The 20,645-nt window shown below is 42.2% G+C and overlaps 1 protein-coding gene across 5 annotated transcripts in view; it reads left to right on the top strand.

The window, feature by feature from the left end:
• DZIP1 (DAZ interacting zinc finger protein 1) overlaps positions 1–20,645 on the top strand; it is a 55,492-nt gene that overhangs the window by 28,061 nt on the left and 6,786 nt on the right. For 4 of the 5 annotated variants that reach the window (XM_055335939.1, XM_055335936.1, XM_055335937.1 and 1 more), the window contains 9 exons: positions 2,743–2,883; positions 3,371–3,419; positions 4,561–4,617; positions 6,941–6,997; positions 12,451–12,510; positions 17,527–17,666; positions 18,130–18,292; positions 18,593–18,722; positions 19,323–19,376. In XM_055335939.1, the coding sequence (XP_055191914.1) occupies positions 2,743–2,883; positions 3,371–3,419; positions 4,561–4,617; positions 6,941–6,997; positions 12,451–12,510; positions 17,527–17,666; positions 18,130–18,292; positions 18,593–18,722; positions 19,323–19,376 (851 nt within the window). The remainder of the gene's footprint in view (positions 1–2,742; positions 2,884–3,370; positions 3,420–4,560; positions 4,618–6,940; positions 6,998–12,450; positions 12,511–17,526; positions 17,667–18,129; positions 18,293–18,592; positions 18,723–19,322; positions 19,377–20,645) is intronic. The other variant, XM_055335940.1, reaches the window with a different exon arrangement.

Below are 20,645 nucleotides of genomic sequence, written 5' to 3'. Positions count from 1 at the left end.
CAGGAGGTTACAAGAATGGGTTCGAGGGCCACAGACTTTCAGAAATAATTTCTGGCTTTTTCTTGCTTAAACTATCATGTTCCTCACTCAGTGAACTCTTTCCTGTGCTTTTCTGGTCACTTCTCAATCCCATTACCCAAGTGTTAACCTCCCTTAGTTTTTCCTGTGTCCTCTTTCTTCTGGGGGGTCTGGATTGACGCCACATATTGCTGATCCCAAACCTCTGCCTGGAACCCTGGGCATTTTCACTGGCTTTTCCTTTGATTTTCCAGCTCTGTTTCCCAACCTGCTTTGGGGCATTCTTTCCATGGTCCACAAAAATGTAGGGAAGGTTCTTGATAGTGTTCTCCTGGAGGAGATTCTTAGCATCCCCTAGAATATGAAAGGCTCTTTTTAATCTTCACTCAGGGAACCTTTTCTTTTTAAAAAAAACTTTATTTATTTATTTATTTATTTATTTATTTATTTATTTATTTGAGAGCAAGAGAACACGAGCAGGGAGTAGAGGCAGAGGGAGAGGGAGCTGCAGACTCCTTGCTGAGCGGAGAGCCTGATGTGGGGCTCGAACCCAGGACCCCAAGATCATGACCTGAGCCGAAGACAGATGCTTAATGGACTGGGCCACCTGGTGGCCCCAGGAAAACTTTTCAACCTGGCTCAACCCAGTGCTTGTCTAGCCTCCTGCGTGCACAGAGCATAAGAGTAGGAAGACCCTGTTGCATAGGAGTAGGATGACCCTGTTGCCGTTTTGTTTTAAATGTAAATAGGTTTTTTTTTTTTTTAGGTTCATAGCAACACTGAGCAGAAAGTGCAGAGAGTTCCCTTATACTCCCTGTTCGCTCTATACACACAGCCTCGCCTATTATCAACATCCTGCACCATAATGGTACATTTGTTGCATTTGCTAGGCCTACATAACACATCATGGTCCCCCAAAGTCCATACTTTACATTAGGGTTTACTCTTGGTATTGTACAGTCTTTAGATTTTGACAAATGTAAAAAGACCATTTAGAACATGTAGAGTGGTGTAGCCACCACTATAGCATCAACAGAATAGTTTCACTGCCCGAAAAATCCTCTGCACTCTGCCAATTCATCCCATGCTCAATCCCTGATTTTTTCACTGTCTCCATAGTTTTGCCATTTCGAGAATGTGCTATAATTGGAATCATAGGATATAGCCTTTTCAGGTTGGCTTCTTTCACTCAGCAACATGTATTTAAGATTCCTCTAAGTGTTTTCATGGCTTCGTAGCTCATTTCTTTTTAGCATTGAATAATATTCCATTGTCTGGATGGACCACAGTTTATTTATCCCTTTACCTACTGAAGGACGTCCCGGTTGCTTCCAAGTTTCGGCAATTACAAATAGAGTTGCTGTAAATGTGGGTAGGATTTCATGTGGATGTAAGTTTTCAGCTCCTTTGGGTAAATGCCCGGGACTCTTACTGCTGGATCATAGGGTAAAGGTATGTTTCATTTTGTAAGAACTGCCTGTCTTCCAGTGACTGTACTATTTTGCATTCCCACCAGTGACGGATGAGTTTTTGCTGCTCTCCATCCACACCAGCATCTGGTGTTGTCAGTGCCCTGGATTTTGGCCACTCTAACAGATATGTTGTATGACTTTTTGATTTGGTGATTTCTTTTTTTTTTTTTTAAGATCTCTATTTATTTATTTGAGAGAGAGCACATGTGTATGTGAGAGAGCACTAGCAGGTGGAGCGACAGAGAGAGAGGGAGAAGCAGACTTCCCGCTGAACAGGGAACTGGACATGGGCCTCAATCCTAGGATCCTGGGATCATGACCTGAGCCGAAGACAGACACTTAACTGACTTAGCCACCCAGACGCCCCCTTTGGTGATTTATTTCTTAAGAAATAAATTTCTTTTAGCCTGGGACAGGCTACTTGATTGTTTTCAAATACTGTTTACTAAGATGCTTCATGATGTAGTCACTAAATCTGAGAGCAGTAACTTTGCAGCCAGATAATGAAAGTTCGAGTCTGGGCTCATTCCCTCCCTCTGAGTTCAAGACCATCTACTTTACCTCTCAAGACCTGAGATTCCCCCCTCCATACATGGGAAACATGCATCCATAAGGTTGTGGTGTGGATACAACAAGATGAAGTGCTTGATGAGTGAGTGTTACAAAACACCAAACAAGTTGGGAAGTGCTGCTTCTGGAGCTCTCCGCACCCCTGGAGGCACACTCGCCACCCCCTTGGCTTGGTTTGCACTTCACCTCCCTTTCCAGGCTGCAGGCCCGGAATGTCCTTGCTCCAGTGACCAAGGTGTCTCTCCCCTCTGCCTAAGCGGCTGGTGAAATTGTTCTAAGAATCTTTGCCTAAATGATTGAAAACACATTCTTCTAGGATTTTTTTGATGTCCAGTATATGATCTTCCCTGACATGAAGTCTCTGAAGATGAATCCCTGAACCTTTAGATCTTTCTGTTTTCTGCGTCCATCCCTCCCTCTTCCCTTTCTTCCACCATCCTTTCTCCATAAATATTTATTGTGAACCTGCCAAGGGCCAGAGGTTGTGCTTGGTCACCGGACCTACAGACCTGCATAGCCTACGCCTTGGTACGCAGCGACCAAAGATGTAGTCAGTGACTTGATGGGCATAGATAACCTAAAGCCAGCAAAGATCACAGGGTGTGTAGGTACAGATGGCAGAATGGAGACATTTTAACATGCTGTTTGCAGACAGGTGCCTTAATTTTTTTTTTCTTTCTAGCTTTTGTCACACATAGAGAAACTTCGAAACTCCATGATAGATGATCTAAACGCAAGTAACATCTTCTATAAGAAAAGGATAGAGGAGCTAGGCCAGAGACTCCAGGAGCAGAATGAACTGATTATCACACAGAAACAACAGGTATTTTGGGCTGTGTATTGGCACTGGTTTTCTTCAAGCAGGGCAATTTACCTCAGAACGTTCTGTTTTATTTTAGAGCATTCATAAGTTGGATAAGATAAAGGAGGTAAAATAGCTTCTTCCCTGTGATTGTTTGTAAAAGTCAATCCAATAAGATAATTTTTTCAAGGTATTTAAAATAAAAACTGTAAAGAGCAAGCAAATGTATTTGATTAGAATTTAGAATAAATTTGAAGGTAGAGAAGAATTTGTCTTTGTGCTTACTTTGAGAAGCAGCCCAATCCAAATGCCACTTTTATAAAATGTTTGCCTTCATATCTTTTTTTTTTTGCCTTCATATCTTTAAAGTCCATCTGTCCTCATGAAGTGGAGGACTTCATGAAAAGGTTAATTTACTAAATACAGCATCTGTCCATTATCCAGTATGTCCCTATTTGGCTTCAAACTTGCATCATTAAAAAAACAAAACAAAACTTTTTCTTTGCAGATTAAAGAATTTACCAGTAAACCATTAAACAGTGTCAGTGAACCCAAAGGTAGGTAGACCAGGAACCCAGGGCTGGAGGTGAGGTGGGGCTCCCGGTGGCTTCCAGGCACTAACATGGCATTCCTATGGTGATTTCAATTTGAGTGATCTGTTACCACAATCCAGAAAGTTGAAGAATTTTAAATACCTAGACTATCATCAAATGGTCTTAACATATTTTTTTTTATCAGAATATCGTTAGGTGTGGTTACATGCTTAGTAACCATACCTCTGGGCTGATGTGCGATGCGTTGGAGATAGAGTTAAACGCACCAGGTCTAGAGACAGACTGGGCTCAACTCCCGGCCTGACGCTGTGTAGTTCTGTGAATGCCTCCCTTTCCGCAGCTCTAGGGGTGGGGCATTAAGAGGCTTCTTATGATGATTAAATGGGGGAACATATATAAAATACACCTGTTAAGCACACACTGGTATGAGCTGTCGTGAATGACCCCAACGTCAGTTACTCTAAAGTACTTGCTGCGTCATTGTCAGCTATGGCATTTGGGGGTTAAGGGTTTGTTCTAAGTGTAGCAGAGGCAGACAGAGACTACTGACCGTAGCGGCGATATAGCCACCTACCTCCTGCTCACTCCGGAATGAGTCTAGAAGGGAGACTGGAGTCGGTAGTGCCACCAGGGTCTCCCGATAAAGAATAAAGTTTTCCTTTGCCTGCACTCCTTTCAAATAACCCATGTATTGGTTCCTGCTCATCTCAGGTCATTGAAGGATACTTGTCTACTTGAGGGGCAACCAATTGGGGGTTGGTAATGGGTGCATGAGCTGCATTTCCTCCTTGTTTCTAGGAGCCCCCGGGAGGCTCAGTGACCTACATACGGGTTCCTTCGTGTTTTGAGATAAAGGTTTGGGGAGGGCCATGGTTCCCTGCAGCTCCTCTTCCAAACAGTGAGAGTTCAGGTAGTTAGCAATACATGTATAATTACTTAGCATAAATATTTGACTGATAATAATTTTAGGAAAAAGTTTTGTAAGGATTTATGTTAAATGTCTTTACTCCGTTGGGTGAGTCACCATATATTGGTGAATTTTATTTTATTTTTTCTAAAGGAAGAGATTAGGATAGCGCTGGCAAAATGTAACCCATTAGCTGATGATTTTTGTCATTAATTAATGTATTTTTTTTTATTTCAGGGAATCCTTTAACCTGGCAAACTTCTGAATCTAAGCCAACTGCCCCAGCTCTACCTAGTAAGTGTCTATAATAGGCTCAGGATCCTAAAGATATTTTTAAAGTGCTAAACCAAGATACAACTTATTTGTAGAGGCTTTCCTTTGAAAACCAATGTGTTTGGAGATTACATATGATCTATTTTGATTCTTGGCTTTGACCTAGCTCCAAAACCCAAGATTGTAAATATCCATGTGATTTTGTGGTGACTTGGGTTAGCCATACCTATTATTTCTCAGTTCACCTAATCAAGGGACAGCTGTAAATTCTTGGCATTGCCTCAGTTTGTACTTGGGGGTTTCCCAAGGCAATACACCATGTGACGATGTGACTGGTGGCCGCCTCATTTTGGCATCACTGAGACTCAGAGATGACCTAATGTTCTGTCAACCTCTCGCTTGAGGTGGGCTCAGCATGTCTGTCCCTTGGAGCCATCAGGATTTGGCTATGATCCACAAAGACATAATTCGTGCAGTGTAGAAACGGGCAGATTGTTTTCCTAAAAATAAGTAGTTGAAATATTTTTTATTATTTTACTATTCCACTCGGGGAAGTGTAAGGGTGAAGGAAGCTAGGGAGCAGACAGTCCTGGGCAAGAGAGGACATGCGTGTGAACACGGATCTGAGTACCAGGGAAGGGTCCAGGCTGAGGCTGGGCCCCCGAGTGACGTACCACTCGTACTGGCCCAGGACTGTAGTGAGGAAAGGGCACTGAGGAGCCGGTTTGGGGATTTGGCACAATTGACTGGAAAATGCTAATGGTTTTATTCTCTCAGTCTTCTCAGGTGCTTCTTTTGTTTTTTAAAGATTTATTTATTTAGAGGGAGAGAGTGGGGGAGGGGGACAGAGAGATAGGAAGAGAGAATCTTCAAGCAGACTCCCTGCTGAGCAAGGAGCCTGATGCAGGGCCTATCCTAACACTCTGAGATCATGACCCAAACTGAAATCAAAAGTTAGATGTTTTCCTGACTGAGACACCCAGGCGCCCCATTTCTGGAGGCCTCTTGATTGTTCTGGAAGCTGAAGAGGTTGAGAGGTGCTGTGGAGGGAAGGGCAGTTTGGTCCCAAGAGTAGGGCTGAGGGAAAGAAGCCAGGCTTCTATCTTGTGGGGAAAAAAAAATACATTTCATACAGGGATGGAAAGGGTAAAAGGCATTAAATTGCTATTGTTCACACTTTAATTATACTTGGCACAATATTGGAACAATCTTGTGTTCCGATAAAACTTTATTTACAAAGACCAGTGGTGGGCTCACATGTCCCATGGATTATACTCTTGCTAACCTTGATCTAGATTATGTCGGTCACCAGTGGCTTTGGGGGTCTTAGATTTCCAGCATTGTTAGCAATCTGTGCACAGTTAGGAGTTGAACGCTTTCATCAGCAGTCATTGTAAAGACGAAAATGTGTCCCAATGGAAGATGCTGAGGTTTATGGCCATTATTTTTCAGAGTAGGAGTGGAATTAAAGATCTGTCACTAATAAGCTAGTAAAAGAGAACACTAACAAACAAACAAACACACGATCCAGAGATGAATCTCAGGTAAGCATTGCCAAATATTGGAAGGAAGGCTATGGAATCTACTTTTCTAAACATTTTAAAGTAGAGAGAATTTAGTCTCACCTGAATCAGACTTTTCTCCAAAGGCTAGGGCTGAGTTAATGCCTTCTTGTGGTGTGTTCCAGCCCAGTGGTTGGATTTTTAAAACTGGTTCATTGTACATGAATGTTCATACCAGGATAACAACTGAAAAGTGAACACAACCCAAATGCCCATCAGTTAATGAATAAGTCTATAAAATGTGGTCTGACTGTACGGTGGAATGTTATTTGGCCATAAAACTGTATGCTACTAACATGCTACATACGATATGGATGAACTTTGAAAAATGTATGCTAAGTGAAAGAAGCCAGGCACAAAGGGCCACAATGTATGAGTCCATTTAAATGAAATGCCCAGAATAGGCAAATCCATTGAGATAGAAAGTAGATCAGTGGTCCCCAGGGGCGCCATGGGGAAAAGGATGTGGGGAGTCACAGCTAATGGGCATTTTCATGCATGTGATGAAAATGTTCTAAAATTAGATAGCAGTTATGGTTGTACAGTGCTGATTATCCTAATTGTGTAATTAGAGTTGTATATTTTATGTGGAATTGTATGCTTTGTAATAAAATAAAGCTGTTACAGAGAATGGGTTTACGTTAGCTGGTGGTTGTTGTGTGAAACATTCGTTCTTTATGATATCTATGTATCTTGAGTAATTTGCAGAGTAGTTGATTATCATCAGGTTGAGATGCTTTCTTTATAGGAGGGTGTGAGATTTTCTCTTTCTGCTGTTTCAGTGAGTGCCTCTGCTGCACAGACTCTAGATGCAAAACCGAATCTAACCATGGCACATGGTAAGTTCCAGCTAAGTCTCAGCATTTAATGTGCAGTTTCCGCCCTGAGTCAGAGAACTTATTAACTAAAAGTGCTTCTGTGGGGGTAATTATGGAAAGCAGAAGGTGTCTTAGTGAATGCCAGAGCAGTTAATAAAACTGCCATCTTCATATGTATTATTATGGTAAACTGTGAACATACATACCTACCAAAGTCATAAAGTAAAAAATGTCTAGGTTGCTGGACTCACCAGCAAAGATGTTAATGTTGAGCAGTACTTGGATTATGTATGGTTTTTGGTGGAAAGTAGTGGGTGTTGGGTAAGAAGGTGATTTTCTACTAGATCAGCCAACCAGCACATGCCACAGGGCATATGTGACTGTTTTTATAACTTTCAGTACAACAGCAAGTCACCTTTTTTAAACAAACAGTCTCAGCAATTGATTGGAAAAATCTAGAAAAGACATGTGATGGAAAACAAAGGGAACAGTAGGAACCAGTCCTTGGACCAGGGCGCAAGGGCAATAGTTAATTACGTGATCCAATGGATGGGGTGAATGTGGGTAGCCATATTTTATTTTTATGCTGTTAGGGCGCTTACAGTTTTTGCATGTATATTTTTAGTACATTGCTTTCCTAGGTCTGCTGGACATTAACTGAATTAGGATGCGAGGGGGCCCCACTTTTCTTTTTCTCTACAAATGCTTCTGGAATGTAAATGATTACTTCATTCCGTTTTGCTATGTAGCTATTGAGTTAGACTTAATTCCACGGTCAAGTCAGACTTTGTGCATTCAGAAATATTGGGGCTCATATTATCATGGCCTTTTGTAACCATCCTTTTTTGTTCATTGATGGATTCGTGATGGTGTTTATTACCCTTTGCTTTTTTTCCTGAGGTCATCTCAGGAAGGTTAATACCGTTGAACATGTGCTCCCACTATGTAACGCGTAAACTCCTCACTTATTGGGCTTTATTATGTACAAGTGTTTAGGACATGTGGGTGTCCTCCCTCTGGGCCAGCAGCACAGGTAAAATGTGGTGGGACCTATGTAAGTTTGCTTTAATATTGAATCACAAGAAAATGTCCCCTGGCAAGTGCTCTCTGTTCATATTCTTTCTGTCAGGTCTAAAGTCTCTCTCTTGCCTTCTTTTTCAGGGTTTATTTTTCTCATGCATTGCTGGCCACTTCTCTGTACTTCAAGGTGTTATAGTTTCTTTTCTTTTTTTGTCTACTTTGTTATCATTAGCCTTTTGTGTGACAGTATAGGAGGACTACATTTCCTTTGCTTCATATTTCTGGCACCCAATAAAGGACTCCTATAGTAGGTATGTTTAGCTGTCTGGAGTTAATTCAAGAGTCCTGACAAATCCATCAGCTCCAAAGCACTGTGTTCCTTATGGACTTTGCCCTGATTGGAGCTGGGCTGCGTGAACCAGCCATGCCCCCTTGCTGGCATCTGCTGGGATTAAAGTGCTAGTTTTAAATGCCAGCCAGACCTGGCATGAGGCCTGCAGCCTTTGGATTGGGATCTGAGCTGATTTGTGAGCATCTCAATGGGCAGGAGCAAGGAGGAGGCTTGTACAGGGACCCACTGACCTGCCCCCCGCCCCCACCCATGGCAGTATCCCCAACTGTAGGGGGTGGAGGTAGGGGGGTGGGGAGTGTTAGTCTGTATTGCATAACATTATTTAGCTCAGTTACCTACCAGTCTTTCCTTTTGTTCCATCTCAGAGCCTGATGAGGCTCTTTACCATGAAAACTGTCTTAGGTTGGGTTCCCAGGAAAATAAGACTGTGAGGTGGAGATTTGCAGGTAGATATTTATTGGGCATGCTCTTAGACAATCCCTGTGAGAGAAGCAGCAGTGGGTGGCAGGGGACGCTGAACCCAGATGCACTGCTGCAGAGGCCTCTGCAGATCTCACCGGGAGCTTTAGAGCTGGGATGGGCTCTTCAGAATTTCCTGGGATTGAGTGATCAGTTATAAGATGTGGGTTGTCCCAGAGAGGCAGCAGGGTATAGGCTGCTCCTTTCCACTCAGACAAAGCAAAAAATAGAAGCAAAAGGTAACAGGAAGGTATTAGATGTGAAAGAATGGTGCCCAAGAATTATTGGGCTGAGCATAGGGTATACAGAAGAGATCTGAGGGAAGTAAGGTTGGTTGAGACTCTTTACGGCAGGCAACATGTGCCAGGGTAGCTGTTTGGGCCATTCTTCTGGCCTTACATAGCTGCTGAATGTTCTTGAGGCAGGGCATGGCTGGACTGTAGGACTGGGCTTGGGGAGGCTGAGCCTGACAGGAGTGTACTCAAAAAGGATTAGAGCTGGAGAGACTGACTGAGGATTGAGAGTGGTGGCCTATGTGAGAGTCACCACCTAGGAATTGGGGTTGAGGTTTTGAAATAGGAGGGAGCAGACATACCAGCAGTTCCGTGGAACTGGTAGAAAAGTGCAGGTGCAAGTGACCAGGCAAGAATGAGGGAAGGGTTAAGAACACAGTGAGCTCACACTGACAGTGCCATTTAGAGTAGCCTGGAAGATATACCCCACAATTGCCAGCAGGAAGGCACCGAGGTTTTGTGGCCAAGAGTCTGGACTCTGAAGGGAAGCAGACAGTCTGGATTCACAGTTGACTCATGAAGCCATAGGTTTGGGTTTCCTTGTCTGCCAAATGGGAGAACAGTAATGGCTACTATCATGGGCCATGGATGGTAAGGATCAACTGAAGCGAGACCTTTGGAACAGAAACCACTGAGCAAGCACTGGCCAATGTTAGCATCTAGGAGAGGGCTGACAAAGTGTAACTCGGCCAGCTAGCACCAGAGAGGACTCGGTACAGACCTGGGAGGTCATTTTCTGGAGGTAATGGTAGGAGACTAACATAAGGATTTTTCTGGAAGCCTTTGGAGAGTTCAGAGGGGAGAGACTCAAGTCTTCGAGTCCGTCAGCTCTCAGCCTAAAGATCTCAACTTAGGACAAGAACTGGGTCACTTGGAGGTTGGACCTGTGGCTTACAAAGCATAACAACGACAGGCCCTTCACTCCACATTTGGACATCAGTTTGCTAGTTTAGGGGGCTGGGGTCTGGGGTACCTCACTTCCTCAGCCTTCATAGTAAGAGCCTGGGTTCCCCCCTGGCCACAGAACCCCACCATCTTCCCCACAGCAGCTGAGGTCACAATTTTGATGCTTTGTCTTGACTCAAGTGAAATAAATCCTAGTGCTATCCTTATAATGATAACAAATATGCATATGATGTTTTGGGGAGATTTTATAGAGCTTTTCCTCATAACTTTATTTTTGTCATTTTCATAAAGTACAATAAAATATAAACCATGTGGGACACCTGGATGGCTCAGCGGTTGAATGCGTCTGCCTTCTGCCCAGGGCGTGATCCTGGAGTCCCAGGCATCGAGTCCCACATTGGGCTCCCTGCATGGAGTCTGCTTCTCCCTCTGCCTGTCTCTTTCTGTGTCTCTCATGAACAAATAAATCAAAATCTTAAAAAAAAAATGTGACTGTTAAAAAATGGAAATTAGCTATCCTCCTAAAATCCCTCTTTTCAGCGGTTCAAATTAGTAAATAGTCTATTTGTATAATTTTACTTTTTTAATTCTTTATTTTTTTAAAAGATTTTATTTATTTGAGAGAGAGTGAGTGTATGTGAGAAAAGGGAGGGGAAGAGGGAGAAGCAGGCTCCCCACAGAGCAGGTACAGGGCTTCATTCCAGGACCCTGGGAGCATGACCTGAGCCGAAGGCAGATGCTGAACTGACCGAGCCACCCAGGTGCCCTAATTCTTTAATTGAGATATAACTGATATACAACATATTAGGTCAGGTGTACAGCATAATGATTACAATACAATAAAATGATTGCAAGTACAATGATACTTGTATATATTGTGAAAGGATCACCATAGAGTCTAGTTAACATCCATCACCACACATAGCTATGGGTTTTTTTTCTTTATATAATTTGAAAATCTTGATGCCAGATAACAAATTTGAAAGCACATTTCTGATGTTCCATAGCTGTGGTGCATGGATGGAATTAAATGCTCTTTGTATGATCATGTTCATGCTTCACAATTAAAGTAAGCTATTGTTTCCTAGTAGGCTGTGTTCTGAATGTTCATTCAGTTTATTTATTTTAATAAATAACTGTTATTTTATTTATAAAGCAGTTTATTTATTTATTTTAAAGATTTTATTTATTTATTCATGAGAAACATGGGGAGAGAGAGAGAAAGAGACAGGCAGAGGGCGAAGCAGGCTCCATGCAGGGAGCCCGACGTGGGACTCGATCCCGGGCCTCCAGGATCATGCCCTGGGCTGAAGGCGGCACTAAACCGCTGAGCCACCTGGGCTGCCCTGGAAAGCAGTTTAAAATGCTTTTCTCCTAGTCAATGTCAGGTAGACTGGGTGGCTAACAAGCTATCAGAGCCTGTTTACGTGCACTTAAGTATAACATGCGTTTATTTGTGTATACCTATATGTGTGCACATATGTTTGTTGATGCCTAAAGCAGAGTTCCAGAAATACCCTTTGGTCAATTAAGAGCTAGAACTTCAGAGTCTCCAAGCTGAAGATGAGCGAAGCATGCACTTCCTCAGCTAGACTTCTGGTTGCATTTTATCCCACCTCTAAAGCCTGACTGTCTGATAGTTGAAACCTGATCCTCCCCAGGAAGGAACTTTCCCTCTGTTGATAGGGTGGCGATTGGCTTTATCCATGCTGTCCGTGCATTTGCCTGTGCACAGTCACATTTGCCCTGGGAAATCACCCAGAGGCCTCGCCTCCCCGGGCATTGTTCTGGGATGGGATTGGGGACAGCCTATCTTCACGTGTCATCTGTCCGCGGCCTCGCCCTGGTGGCTCTCCAGGAGCAGAAGCTGGTGTTGAACTGTGGTTTAGGGATGCAGAGGTCTATAAGAATAGGGTCCTAGTCCTGCTACTGACCCTGGGGCCACATGTCCTTCACCATCCTCCTGGTCCTCCCACCTGAAGACCCTGGGGCTAGCAAGAGGGGGAATCCTAGGGCCTCGGGCATTTTGTAATGGTTTTACCCTTGGGAGTTGAAATAGTTTCATTAATTTTCTCTCTAGCCACCTGATCAAAATATTTTATAAGGAAAGTATTTTGGGGGATAAGTGAAGAAGATCTTTTGTAGTTGTGTCCTTGTGCCTCGAAATCCCATCAGGCACGAGGTTGCTGAGTGACAAACTGGACGCCGTCATTTGAAAATATCCTTTCCCGAGAGGGGAGCTAATGGAAAATACATGGAGAGAGCAGATACCTGCAAAAGGATCCAGGCCTAACAGACTGCCTGCATTTTCCCCCAGCAAATCCTGCTGTTGTAGGCATGAGTAAAATACTGTGCAACTATAGCTTTCAAAATTGTTTGAAAGGAAACTAATTTTACTTTGCTGTTGTCCTGTTTGTACTATTCTTATTTCTCCTCGTTAATAGAGCAGTCATTCTCATCGCACATACTGGAGCCCATAGAAGAACTTTCAGAAGAAGAAAAAGGTAACCAAGGCTCCATCAGGGTTTCTACCTGCATGGATTCTATTCAGGTGCTAAAAGCCAAGCCTTGAAATTAGGATCCAGTGGTTTTTATCACAGCATATCAAAATTAGGGGAGACGTTTAGGTTTGGGAGATTATGTTTTTAATCCATCTGTAGTATTCTATCACCTTTATTCCTTTATCATGCTGTTACATTTTCCCCTGCTTTGCTGTATTCTTAGCATGTGAACAAGACCTTCCTGTGTCAGGGAACTTGGGGGAAAAATGTAAGTCCTATGTCAACGCAGATGTTTTCTGGTCTGATGACAAGCCGACGTGAATTCGTTGTATACCACATAATACAAAAATGTTCCCAGCACAGTAATTACTTCTCACACCTTGACTCTATTAGATGAGAGGGTGAACTGCCCATTTCAAAATTATTTTAATAACAAGAAAATCATAGTATCTAAGCTCTCAATGTAGAATACTTATGTGCAGAGTAATGTCTTTTTTTTTTTTTTAAGAAAAAGAGATTTATTTATTTATTAGAGAGCTCAAACACAGATGGTAGGGGAGGTGCAGAGAGAGAAAGAATCTCAAGCAGGCTCCACACCCAGTGCAGAGCCTGACACGGGGCTCGATCCCATGCCCCTGAGATCATAACCTGAGCTGAAATCAAGAGTCAGAGACTTACCTGACTGAGCCACTCAGGTGCCCCAGAATAATGTCTTTATGGTGAAATTTGAGAGCTGTCCAAGGTTTGGGAAGATAAAGTTGTTGTGGCTTACTCATTTTATTCAGCAGCTCTCAAAATGCTTTTCTGTCAATTAATTTTTGAAGTTTATGAAAATAATTCCCCATTATTAAGAGTATTTTCTAATGCCAGATATGTAAATCCTAAAACAGTTATACTTGAATCTATTTATTGTTTTCTCCTTAACAATGGTGCTTCACCACATATCACCTCTTCAGGAGAAAGCAAATTGTTAATATTTATGTGAACTCTGGTTTTACAATTTGTGTTAGGAAGAGAATTAAAATTAAATATTCCAACAGGTAAATTTTTAATATTTATTGTAACTTCTGGGGTCTCTGGATGACTTTTTCCAAATTATTTTTTAATAAGGCTACAAATTGAGAAGTGACTAAATCCAGCACATCCATAATATCTACACGATGTTTATTTTCCATTTAACATCTTATTCTCTGCAGAATCTATGAAATGTGTCAGGAGGTCCAAAGTTTCAAAATTGGAGTCTCAAGTCATATGGTTCACACTCATTAAAAAAAAAAGTCAGATTCTAAGAGACCATCCTAACTGTCCATTGTCACCACTTGGGGCCCCACTTCTATCCACTGCATCATTTTGCCTGTGCTTTTTTTTTTTAAGGTTTTACTTTATTTATTCATGCGAGACACACAGAGAGAGAGAGAGGCAGAGACACAGGCAGAGGGAGAAGCAGGCTCCATGCAGGGAGCCCGATGTGGGACTTGGTCCCGGGACTCCAGAATCTTGTACTGAGCCATCCAGGTGCCCTTAGCCTGTGTTTTAGAATTCTTCTATCCAGATCATGTAAGGTATGAGTCTGGGATCATTGGCAGCAAACACCATCACTGGTGGTCGTCCCGTACGGAGAATCAGATTGGGAAAGAAAATAATCTTTGCCACCCTCCATGTGTTCAGACACAGCCCTAATGGGAGACAGGATGAGGGCTGAGGGCCACTAGAAAGCCCTGAGTCCCAAGCACACTGTTACAGAAGCCAGTGACCATATGAATCCTTCAGTGCCTCCACGGAGCCAGCATGCTGGCAGCAGATTAATTACTATCAATAAATTCCTCAGCTGTGCTAACATTTTGCAGATAATGCCTGTCTAGCTACATTTTGGCAGTGGTTCACAAAGCACTGTGGCTGTTACCCAGAAGTATTGCCCTTACTTTTTGACAGTCCTGGGGAGACATATTTGATCTTGCTGTTCTGTAGGATATTAGAATGGGAAGGCCAGGAGTTTCATTGTTCAGAAACTTGAAACACAGGAGGATTGGGAGATTGCTCCAAGCTGTTGATCTTAATTAGGGACAGGGCTGAAACTAAAGTCCAGGCTTTCACTTTCTGTAGTTTAATGCAAAGAACAAAGGGATCGAGAGAGGCAGGCTGGTCCAGGACTAGCAGGGTGCCTTTGGAGCAGTCTCTTTACCTTTCTGGTTTTAGTGTCCTCATGTGAAAAATGAGAAGATCGCTTACTAGTTGATGAAGTCTCTTCTGACTCAGAAATTCTGTTTTGGTTATTTTTTACTCTTTGCTTTGTGCTGTTATTATTTGCTCACCTAAAATGGTATGTTGTATGTTTGATATAAATGATCATTTGTGTGGGCTCTTGTGCATTAGCCACCTGCCTGGGTATGCTTTAAATTTTTTATTTAGGGGAAATGCTGATCTCTAGAAAGTTTTGTCCTATTGATCTTGGTGAGCAATATATGCTTTGATTCAAATCTTCAGTTGTGATTGACTTTCCAGGGATTAATTCTACCTTTACATTAAAAACTTTTTTTTTTCCTGTCCTTTCTATATTATTTCTCTTGCTTCCACTGGCCAGGCTAAGTCTTGTTAAGAGTCTTGCCTATGAAGAGTTTTCTAATTATTCATAAATGAATCCAAAACAAGTGTCAACATATAAAGTGAATCTGAGGGCAGAGGGAAATGTTTAATTTGCAGTCATTTTGGGAAACTCCTGCACCAGAATGAGCTTGTCATCAGGGTTGAGGATGAACCCAAATTTAGTTCGCTTGACCCGTCCTGGAGCAATCAGAGCCTGGAGCCTCTCTGGCTGTGTGTCCATGCATTTCCTTTTATATCCTGGGTACTGGCCAAAAAATTCCCTTTGTGTAAACAGGGTGGATAGGTGTGTCTATTTCTGTGGTAGCGCCAGGACTCCCAAGCAATCTCTTGGTACCTCTTCTCGTTTTTTAGCCTTAGATAGTTGTACACTTGATGACTAACCAGCAAGCCAAAGCCAGCGGCACGGCCATGGCTGCAGCTGAGCTCTCTAGATTTTGATGTATTGTTCCTAGGACAGAGTGGTTTTTTTTTTTTTTTTTTTTAAGATTTTATTTATTTATTTGGAAGAAAAAGAGAGGATGGGGGGAGGGGCAGAAGGAGAGAGATGATGCAGATGCTGATGCAGAGCTGATACACAGCTTCATCCCAAGATCCTGAGATTATGACCTGAGCTGAAATCAAGGGTCAGGTACCCAGTTGACTGAGCCACCCAGGTGCCTTCAGAAGTGCTTTTTTTTTTTTTTTTTTTTAACGTGGCTCCAGAATACTGGAAAACATTGGTGAGAAAGCAGCATGAATGCTGAAAATATAAAATTTAAGATTATTTCTGATTTTTATTAATACATAAGCTTATAGAAAATAAATTAAAAAATACATAAGCTTATAAAATTTCATGATTCCAGTTTAACAAGCTGCAGTGCCAAATTATAGAAAAGCATTATCGTTGTAGGACTTCAGCTTTTATTTAATGTACACACAGTAATTTGACTAACTTTGCCCTAGCAAAACCATCTATTAACAGAAATATTCTTTTTTAAAAAAAATATTTTATTTATATATTTGAGAGAGCGAGAGAGAGCATGAGCAGGAGGGAGGGCAGAAGGAGAGGGAGAAGCAGCCTCTCCGTTGAGCAGGAAGCCAGAGGGACATGAGGCTTGATTCCAGGACCCTGGGGTCATGACCTGAGCCAAAGGCAGATGCTTAACCAACTGAGCCACCCAGGCGCCCCTGAACAGTAATACTCTTCACTGCTGGAGTTGAACTAGGGTTTGGAGAATGTCTGAAATGTGGGGCATTTTGTGTGCTTATTCTGACAATCGAATGCTGTGGGTCCCTAAAACTCCCATCTACTGTGGTGGGCGAGGCTGTGCCTCAGAATAGGTGGTCCTTGTCACTCCCGCCCTACTAGGTGCTGGCACTTGGCCTCACCTTTTGGGTGAAACGCCCATGCCTGGAGACTAGACTCCAGAATGGCAGCCCTGTTTTTGCATTCTCCAGATCTGGCTTTGGATGTTCATGAAGGGTCTGAACAACCCAGTAGGGAGCCTCTTACATCAAGCCCTCCCTCTGCTTTGACCTAGGACTCCATCCTTCAGGGTCATGTAGCCACACCCCTTTTCCAAACGCTCTTGAACTCAACATTTTTTTAGTGGGGGAATGAAATAGGAACAAGGAAGGAAAAGTTAGGAGAATCTGACCAATTATTTTTTCTTTGCCCTTAATTATAGATTGTTTTAAACAGAATATACTTTTCCTAAGACTCTTGTTAACCTCATTTTCATTTTGGTAAATATTTTGGGAGGGATAATTTCATATTTTGAAATTTTATATAAACTACTGCATTAATTAAATAAAAACCTAACTATTTGATATACATCAGGCTCCTGGGACACCTGGGTGGTTCAGTGATTAAGCATCTGCCTTGGGCTCAGGTCATGGTCCCAGGGTTCTGGGGCTTGAGTCTGGCATCAGGCTCCTCGCAGAGAGCCTGCTTCTCCCTCTGCCTACGTCTCTGTCTCTCTCTGTGTGTCTCTCATGAATAAATAAATAAAATCTCTAAAATATATATATACATGGGCTTCTTCAAAAATGATACATAAATTCTAACAATTTAGGAAAGGAATTCTTCAGAAAGTAGTAAAATAATTTTAGGTTGAGCCACTGAATTTCTAAGGAATTTGTTTTTTCTACTGTGCTTCTATAGAGGCATTTCTCTTGCATTATTTTACCTGGTAATAATTCAGTTAAGTGGTCAAGAAAGAGTCTTTAAAGGCGCCGAAGTTTTGAAGCCAACTTAAGACAGTTTTAAAAGTTGTGATACTCTTGCATTATATATTGTGCCGAATGGTAAGAGTCCAAAAACTTTAACACATTACAAAATGCTTGCTTGCTGTTTTAAAGTGGTGTTTTGCCAGTTTCTGCTGAGAGACTTTATGTATTTAACTTTTTTAACATACTTCGTAAACCTTATTTCAGGAAAGGAGACTGAACAGAAATTAAATAACAAGATCCAGTTAAGGAAAGCTTTAAAGAGTAACCCCTCCCTCACCAAGGAGATAAGGAGAGTCCTGGAGCAGAGTTTGCTAGAGAAACTGGAAACTTTGGGGATTAATGCGGTAAGCTCGCTCATTTCAGGAACGTTTGCTGGCTGTGTTGTATTTTGTTTTCTCAGTAGGAAAGGATCAGAGAAGAGAAGGGATGTGTGTTCTGTCCTTATGACTCATTCTATCCTGATGGCCCACTTTGCATTGTTGATTAGTATACACACATACACACGTATACACACCCCTCTGTGCATTGGGTCATGGGCACTCACAGCCTGGCACCACTAACCAGTCATGAACACTCTCTCTCTCTCACTCTCTCTCTCTCTCTCTCTCACACACACACACACACACACACCCTCTGTCCCACTGCTCTGGGAGCTCCTTTTGAGGCCAGATCGTGTGTTCTATGTTGGGGTGTCCCTTACCTCACATGCAGCAATTAGGGACAAAAGCTTGGTACAGTTTATGCTGACAAACGTTCATGAAATGAAGACCACCCCAGGATAATTAGTTTAACATTTGATTTCTTCAGGATATACGTGGTATTCCAAGTGATCACTTCGGTAGGGTGCTAAGAATGGTAGAATCAGCAAGACATGAACAAGAAAGACAGATACCCAATATTCAGCAAATTCGAGAATTCCTTGAACATGAGGTCAGCTGTAAAATTGAAGAGAGAACCTTACTGTCCTTGGGTAAGCCTGTTACCGACTGCCATTTCATTTCTGTGCATAGGAATGACATCCTATCAGCTTTCACAGTTTTAAATGGTTCGCAGACTACTTGATTGGCAAGTCTAATACTGTTGGAGTCATCATTTGTTGGTCTTGGATTTTATTTTTATTTTTAAAAATGCCTATAGTGTGGACTCTAGACCCAAGAGATGGACTTTTGGTTTCAACTGTCAGTGAAGACAGTATTGTAGTATTTTCTTGTGCTTTTCACTCACTGTTCATAAAGGCCATGGAGACTCATTTATGACACTACTATTCCAGATAAGTACAGTGCTTCTCAAATGGATACCCTTTCAACTGGAGAGATACCAAAGGCGAAACAGCTTCCGCCCCGAAGCAGACCACTGATTAGACAAAGACCTGTCTTTACTGATAAGACATCTGCTCCAAAGTAAGTAGATTCAATCCTAACATGTCTGTATTAATGTTTATCCTAGTCAGCTTGGGTGGCCATAACAAAATACCACAGACCAAGTGGTATTAAACAACAAAAATGTGTTTTCTCACACTTCTGGAGATTGGAAGTCTGAAATCAACATGCAGTAAGGTCAGGTTCTGGTGGCAGCTTGCTTTCTAGGCTTGCAGATGGCCACCTTCTCATTGTGTCCCCCATGGCAGGGAGAGAGAGGTCTGATCCGTCTTCCTCTTCTTAAAAGGACACTAATCCCTTTATGGGAGCGCCACCCTCATGACCTCAAACAAATGTAATCACCTCCCAAAGGCCCAACCTCCAGAGAGCATCACCTTGGGGGTTAGGGCTTCAATGTGTAGATTTTAGGGGGACACAGACATTTAACTCACAACAGTGTTTGCCCCAGCAGAGAGTCATGCTTACAGTCCCTGCCAGCCCATTACTGGTACCAACACACTTGTTGTTGTTCATCTGCTTTAGCGTGTGTTCAAAAGCGAGACTCCCCAATTCCATAGAAATTTATATTAAATTACATTATTCACCCATGCTGTTTAGAAACGGCTTTCTGTTGTTTTTTAGAATTAAGAAAAATATCGTTGAAGATCATTTTCCCAGAAAATCTTCAACTGTTACGTGAGTACTTGGGAGTGGGGAGAGGTCATTTAAAAAGTTCCTTCCACTGAACATTCGTTTTATTGTAAATTAGTATGTGTACCACAATTAACTAAAGCCCTACTTAAAAAAATAAATAAATAAAATAAAGCCCTACATATTTTTTTTTAATTTTCTTTTATTTATTTATGATAGTCAGAGAGAGAGAGAGAGAGAGGCAGAGACACAGGCAGAAGGAGAAGCAGGCTCCATGCACCGGGAGCCTGACGTGGGATTCGATCCCGGGTCTCCAGGATCGCGCCCTGGGCCAAAGGCAGGCGCCAAACCGCTGCGCCACCCAGGGATCCCCAAAGCCCTACATATTAAACATCATAATTAATTTGTTATTCCTTTGTGACATGTCTTTGTTTCTTTATCAGATTTTATGTAAGTCAAAGCACTTATCATCTTGTGGCCCCCACTAAGAAGTGGGACCACCCAGCATCCTTTCCATCATTCACTTTAGGGTCCCATAATTTTCAATAAGCACAGTAAATTAAATGAATCATGTTGTCTTTCAGTGGCTGGGTCCCTGATAGTGTAGTCAGATGATATTGTAGTATCTCACCCCTTGTAGAAGTTGATCATGGCCCTAGACCTTACGTCTTAGGCCTTCTTAGGATACTAAGAATCCTAGTCAGTCATAAACAGTATGCCACTGATTCAGTTGCTTACCTGCTAAAGCATGTTTTCTTATCTGTTCAATGGGACAATGCTGCCTTTTTCACAGGATGGTTGTACAAATTAAGAATATATGAAAAGGGTAAAAAAAAAAAAAGAATATATGAAAAGGGTCTGGGGCACCTGGCTGGCTCAGTTGGTGGAGCACACGACTCTGGATCTCAGGGTCGTGCATTCAAGCCCCACATTGGGCATGGAGTCTACTTTTTAAAAAATGTAAAATAGGGATCCCTGGGTAGCGCAGCAGTTTGGCGCCTGCCTTTGGCCCAGGGCGTGATCCTGGAGATCCGGGATCGAATCCCACGTCGGGCTCCTGGTGCATGGAGCCTGCTTCTCCCTCTGCCTGTGTCTCTGCCTCTTTCTCTCTCTCTGTGACTATCATAAATAAATTTAAAAAATTTAAAAAAAAGAAAAAAAAACAAAAAATGTAAAATAGATAAAAATAAAAAGCTGTATGTTTAAAAAGGAAAGAGCTTGGCCTCAGGGCATGGCACATGGGGACTTAATAAATTATAGGTATATTATTGTTATTAATTATAAGTGAAACTCATTATAACTGAATTTCATCAT

This window comes from Nyctereutes procyonoides, unplaced genomic scaffold (genome assembly GCF_905146905.1).
Source record: "Nyctereutes procyonoides isolate TBG_1078 unplaced genomic scaffold, NYPRO_anot_genome, whole genome shotgun sequence".
NCBI lineage: Eukaryota > Metazoa > Chordata > Mammalia > Carnivora > Canidae > Nyctereutes > Nyctereutes procyonoides.
This window is presented reverse-complemented; position numbering and strand designations above follow the sequence as displayed.